The sequence below is a fragment of the Camelina sativa genome, chromosome 2 (genome assembly GCF_030686135.1).
Source record: "Camelina sativa cultivar CO46 ecotype springtype chromosome 2, ASM3068613v1".
NCBI lineage: Eukaryota > Viridiplantae > Streptophyta > Magnoliopsida > Brassicales > Brassicaceae > Camelina > Camelina sativa.
This window is the reverse complement of record NC_141881.1, coordinates 26,661,178-26,667,177: the sequence shown is the minus strand read 5'-3', so window position 1 is coordinate 26,667,177 and position 6,000 is coordinate 26,661,178. Positions and strand designations below refer to the sequence as shown.

At 31.3% G+C, this 6,000-nt stretch overlaps 1 protein-coding gene across 1 annotated transcript; it reads left to right on the top strand.

Moving 5' to 3' along the window:
* Positions 1-1,554: 1,554 nt before the first annotated feature.
* LOC104734732 (protein GLUTAMINE DUMPER 3) lies at positions 1,555-3,760 on the top strand. The gene has a single exon (XM_010454372.2). It carries the CDS (start codon positions 2,881-2,883, stop codon positions 3,325-3,327), a length of 447 nt encoding a protein of 148 aa, XP_010452674.1. The 5' UTR covers positions 1,555-2,880; the 3' UTR covers positions 3,328-3,760.
* Positions 3,761-6,000: the final 2,240 nt, after the last annotated feature.

The following is a 6,000-nucleotide window of genomic DNA, read 5'->3' as shown; positions in this document are numbered from 1 at the left end:
GAAATGATGGAATGATCGTTTGTTCTTGACGTGTACCTCTGAGTGGAAGCTGACGCTGAGGAATGGACCCCTTTGTTATCAATTATTTTTATTCAAATATGTCTTTTTATTCATACGAACAGTACGAAATTTACCTAGACGACAAGAACAAACACTACAAATATTCCTCATATATTCTGTCATTGCCGGCAGACCTCGAGAAGATTAATATTTTGCCTTACCTTTTAGTTTTATCTTATATAAGTGTGAGATTTTGGACCAGCGCCGAAACTAATCTTAAAACGTAAGAAAATGCAAAACGAAAAAAATATATATACCACATATTTTACCGAAATGCAAAAAATTTCTACCAAAATATATAGAAGATGGATTTAGAACAAGAAAACAATGCTAGAAAATAATATACAGTGAGTAGCTTGTAGATTTTCGCAAGTTAAGACCAAAAAAGCTAACCTAGAGATTGATCGAGTTTGGAGGATCTAATGCTTATATGTTGTTCACATGGTTGAGTTTGGAGGATCAAATGTTTATTGTTGTTCACATGGTTTCGGTTATTCGAGGGAAGTGAATTCTGCGAATGACCTAAAACAATATTTTAAAAGTACACTATCGAAAATAATTATTAGAGAAATATTTTAATGATTTATTTTGGACGATTTGATTATTAAAAAAAAAATTTAGACTATTATGATAATATAGAGGTTTGATTATGAACAATACTAAAGCACGAATATAGTTGTTTTTAAATTGGTTTCAAATATAAGAAAAAAAATTCGAAAGTATTTTATAGATCTGATGTCTTAAAACTCGTAGCCTTAAAGTTTAAACGCTATCTTTTTAACAAGTGAAACAAACTAATGAAAAAGTATGAAAATCATAAAGAGTGAGTTGTGTGTTGTTCTCATTGATTTGTTGTAATCGTTTTCTCAATGTGTTTGACTAATCGAGAAAAAGCAATTGATAGGAACTTGACCAAATAAACTTTGATCCATATAGACTGTGCGAAGCATGGGACCCTTCACCCTTGCAGTTTATCTCATATAGTGAGTCATTCATTTTGATATATATTTTCAATTATTATTTTTCTGCACAAAAAAACAATATATGCATAATCTTTAGCATTCATGAGATAATTGAGGCCTCAACAGGGATATGGTTTGGTATGTTGTTTTCAGCTTTTTTCATTGGGGTTTTCCACTTTTCCTTTTTTTTAATATGTATACATTTTTGTATTCTTCTAATCTTTACATCAAAATAATTTTAAAACGCACAATTTGGTATGTTCTTGTTAGAGTGATGATTTCGCTGCATAGTACATTATACATCATAAAATCGTTAGTCACTTGTTGAAAAGCATTTCATGGTGGTGGGTGGGCTACCTTCTGCTTCTTTTTTGTTTTTTTACTAACAATATTATATTTCCAATTCTCGAAAGATTTATGTGTTCACGTGATTTATGATAAAACGTACACACATCGCTAGGTTTCACTGGTAGATAGAGATATAAAATCAATATAATGGAGCTGCAATAATGTCGGTTATTGATATATATATACTGGAACTCGAAATAAGAACATTACAAGAAAACATGTATTTTGAGTTGTTTTAGGTAACGTTCACTTTACTTGTTTGGCGTTAACGGTTATTACGTTTCCGGCTATCCCTTCACGTTTGCATCGCTCACCTAAAATCTAGCGGCTTTAACGGAACCGTTTTTGGTCAGTCTCTTGTCCTTATCTCATTCCCCTTAATTATTACATTGCCTCTTTAAACCTTCTCTCTTCTTCAGAGTGTTTCTTTATCTATCATCATCAATCATTAGGTTATACTTCTCAACTCAAATCAGAGAAAGAAATAGTAAATGAGTAGATGTGTTAATCTTTATCTTTAAGCTGCTTAAGCTGTCGCTAATGAAGACTCTATAACCACTAGCTAAGTAGATATTTTCATAAAGTCATACCATATTTAATTCGAGTGGATTCGACACTATGTGAATGGTTAGTTAAATTATCTAAAACAGTGTTTAAATGTTACAATAAATGATTACTAATATTATAATCCCTTCGTTTATCCTCGAAGTATGATTGAATCGGAGATATTTTTTTGAAATTATCCACTGATTAAGCTTAAAAGTAGCATGGAATACTGATTAAGAAACAGACCACATTAAAATGTGCTTGGGTCCCAACCATTCACCAGTACCTAACCAGCGCAAACTCATCATTACACGTCTCGCTATAGCCTATATGTATACGATGTAACATATAACCTCATCTATGCATGTAAACTTATTCTCAAAACACTACATAACACACACACATGAAAATTATCTTCAGTTTTTGAAATAGATTTAACCTAAAATCAAACAAAACAAAAAACTTGTGATCTCAAGGTTTATGTTAAAAGTGTATTTGAAATTTATATGAGGAAAAAAACTGCTAAAAGTTTTATTTTATTTTTACAACATATGTATTGGTTAGTCCTTTTAGATACACCACCTCAATTACTTTAGCAAACGGCAAAAATAAGACAGAACATAAGTTATGCACTCACGTCACGACTCCATATAATCATTGATGATAATTGGATAAACGAAAACTGAATTCATATTGCCTTTTTCTATAAACTTACTCTACAAAACAAAAGTATATAAAATAATAATAAAAAAAATTCCATGAATTTACTAAAACAAATCTCATACGCAAAATATTTTAAAAATAAAATTTATACGTCACACACAATCCACAACGTTAATTCGCTTATTCTCTTCTATAAAACCCTTCCTCACTCATCTTCCTCCTCACACCAAAATTTATATTTTCTCTATTCACAAACAAAGCCACCTTTATCTTTTTCTCTCTATCTCTTTGTTAGCAAAAAATGGAAGGAAGACAATACTACCCTCCGAGAGAAAACGTCGACGGAAACAGAACCACCATGGGAGGACCTCACTCACCGTGGCATTCACCTGTTCCATATCTCTTTGGTGGTTTAGCTGCCATGCTTGGTCTTATAGCTTTTGCTCTTCTAATCCTCGCTTGCTCTTATTGGCGTCTCTCCGGTTACCTTGACGGCGAGGAAGACCAGAGAGATCTCGAGGCCGGAGATGCGAAACCTGAAAAGATGGCCGTGAAGCCTGTAGTAGCTTTGCCGGAGAAGTTCTTGGTGATTATGGCTGGTGATGTTAAACCAACTTACCTGGCTACGCCGGCGGAAAAAACTTGTACTTGTGATGATAATGATGACGACGATGTAGATGATGACGTGAAGGGTAGTGATCAGGTGGTGCGGCAGAGTAGTGAAAGTAACGGTACGGCGACACATTGAGAAAAAAAAAACAGAGGGAAGTGATGAGACAAAAAACAGAGGATCGATCTTCTATTGTGAAACAGTTTCTTGAAGAACTGTTTGAAGCATCTGACCCGGTTGCATCGGGTAGTCGGGTCGGGTCAGAACTCTACATGATGAGATTAAACCTAATAATCCTTACGGTGGAAAGAAATTGGGATTGGATTGTTAGGAAGTGATTTGTGTTTTGTGTATTTTTAATCTTAGCTTTTGCTTAGGTTTTTGTTTTTAGTTATAAGTTAGTAATTCACCAGTTTTGTTCCAATTCTAGGTCATGATGAGAAGGAAAAAAAGTGTAAATTTCTTAGACTATATGAATGGGGAGATTTGTGATTATATTTCTTGATTATGTTTCAGTTTCACCAAAAAGAAAGTGATGATGTGAATGAATAAAATTGTACTGTTATGGTAAGGTTGAGTACATGTGTTTTCATAGGATAAATGTGACAAGTGGTCCGAACCAAAGAAGAAAAAAACAAAGTTTGGAGATGAAAGAGTCTTCAGGTGAGAAAATTGAAGCGAGCACCAAAGGCAACGTGTGAATGCACGTGCAGAAGAATGTCTGATTTAAAATTCTCTTATAGGTGTCTGTCTTAAGTCTTAACTCTAAGTTGATGCGGCGAGGTGAAGCAGTTGATTAGCTTCAATCTACTGACCCTATTGTCTTAATTATTCAATTTCATTTTGTAGCATAATTTGTGAAAGGAATATTTATAGTATAAGTTTGGAAAATGACTTTTAACCGCACTAGGTTTGCTTCTTTTTTTTGTTTATCCGTTTCCATCTTATCTTCTATCTCTAGCTAGGTTGCTAATTTCTATACCTTTACAGCTATGCATTCTTTAAATATACAATCATCTGCATTTTTCAAATCACTTGATTAAAATGGATTACCAACAATAATTGTGAATGATCTATGAATAGCCGTCAAATTCTTGCTAAAATAGAGGTTTTTAATTATTATTTGACAACGTCAAAATAGAGGCTATATTATATTTTGGTTGCATGATGATGCGTAGTTTAACTACCAACTAAAGACAATACAAAGTTTTATTTTATTAGTTCTATCATTCAATAAAGCTGTCGGCAAGTATTCGGCTCAAAACAAGGATACAAAACATGTTTGAGCTAGGTGTTAGAATGTTAAAATGTGTTTGAACTTTGAACCATCCACCTTGCATCAAAACTAATTGGTTATTGGGTCTTGAAAACAGATGCTGGCTAGTATTAGGTTTTCTTTGAGCCCATTGTAGACATTGTAGTTATATTCACTTTGTTCTCTCACACATATTTTTGGGCCAACATTTTGATCCAACAGTTGATTAAACTAGAATGACCTATGTTTAAAAAAAAAAAAATTATAATAGAAGATTGTGAGCCACAAACAAAACTCAAACTAATCTTCAAAACTTGTGATAGAAATAGGAAGATATTCCTATTTTTAATGCATTTAGACTGGCTAATCATGGTTACAAATATAGTTGGTGAACTTGCACCTTGGTCTTTAAATTTTCAATATTGCAACTATTGAACAACCATGAGCTGATACAAAATTTAAAGGGAACTAGGTAGCACGGGATATCACATGTTGTAATTAGTTTACATATATTTTGAATGTATAAAATGTTTTGGTTTATGTGTTTTCTATAATTTCGAAATTTTAAAAAGTGTTGAGTAGTATATTTGGTTTAAGTACTTGTAAGTGTTAAAACATATTTAGATAAGTATATTGTTTAGATATCGTTAATCCTTTGTATATACAATGCTGGTTTTGCAGTTTTAAGCGATAGTGGTATGCTTAAAGGTGTTAAATCCAATATCAGATTTTAGTTTGGTTTTTGTTTGGACTATTGAACGTATATAACCTACATGTAACTATTTTAGAATGGCAAAAATATCTCGTCCTATCCCGTCTTGTCATGTCCTGTCCTGTTTCATCTCGTCTCTACCCGTAAAATTTTTTATGTCCCATAACTGTTCTCTTTTAAATAATTAACTATTAGACAATTTTTATTGTCCAAAAATTTTGGGTAAGAACATAACTAAATTTTATGATTCTCTCACATTTTTTTGACATATAATTTATTTCATTATGCAATAGAAGATATGTTCATAGTAAGTAAATTAAAAAACTATTTATTAATATTTAATTTTGCATAGATATATAGTTATATTATATTATATTATATTATATACTTGAAAACATATTATATTATAAAACAAAAAAATTCTCTAAAACATCTTATATTTTGAAACAGAGGGAATATATTCAAACGGTGACACAATGAAAACAACGATATTTAAGTAGTACCCCTGTGCAATTTTGGTTATTCATTGAAACTTTTATATATGTTGCCTATTCCATAAAGATCTATATATACATTTTTGAAGACAATTATGAAATAAATCTTGAAGTTCAGTACTATTTACAGAGAATGCCACTCACATTAAATATTTAATTAAATTCATTTTTTTAATAAAAACTAATTGTTATACATAGTAATTGTTAGAGATGCATATGCCATAAATTTTGGTTTAATTGTTATAAATTCGAAATGTATTTATAGAAACTAATTAGTTCTACCTAAATTATTAAATAAAATAAATATACTTTTTTTATTTTAACACCATTTCAAAAAAATGATTATTCCT

Coding starts and splice junctions, on each gene's coding strand:
- LOC104734732 (XM_010454372.2), top strand. CDS start 2,881: ATGGAAGGAAGACAATACTACCCTCCGAGAGAAAACGTCGACGGAAAC.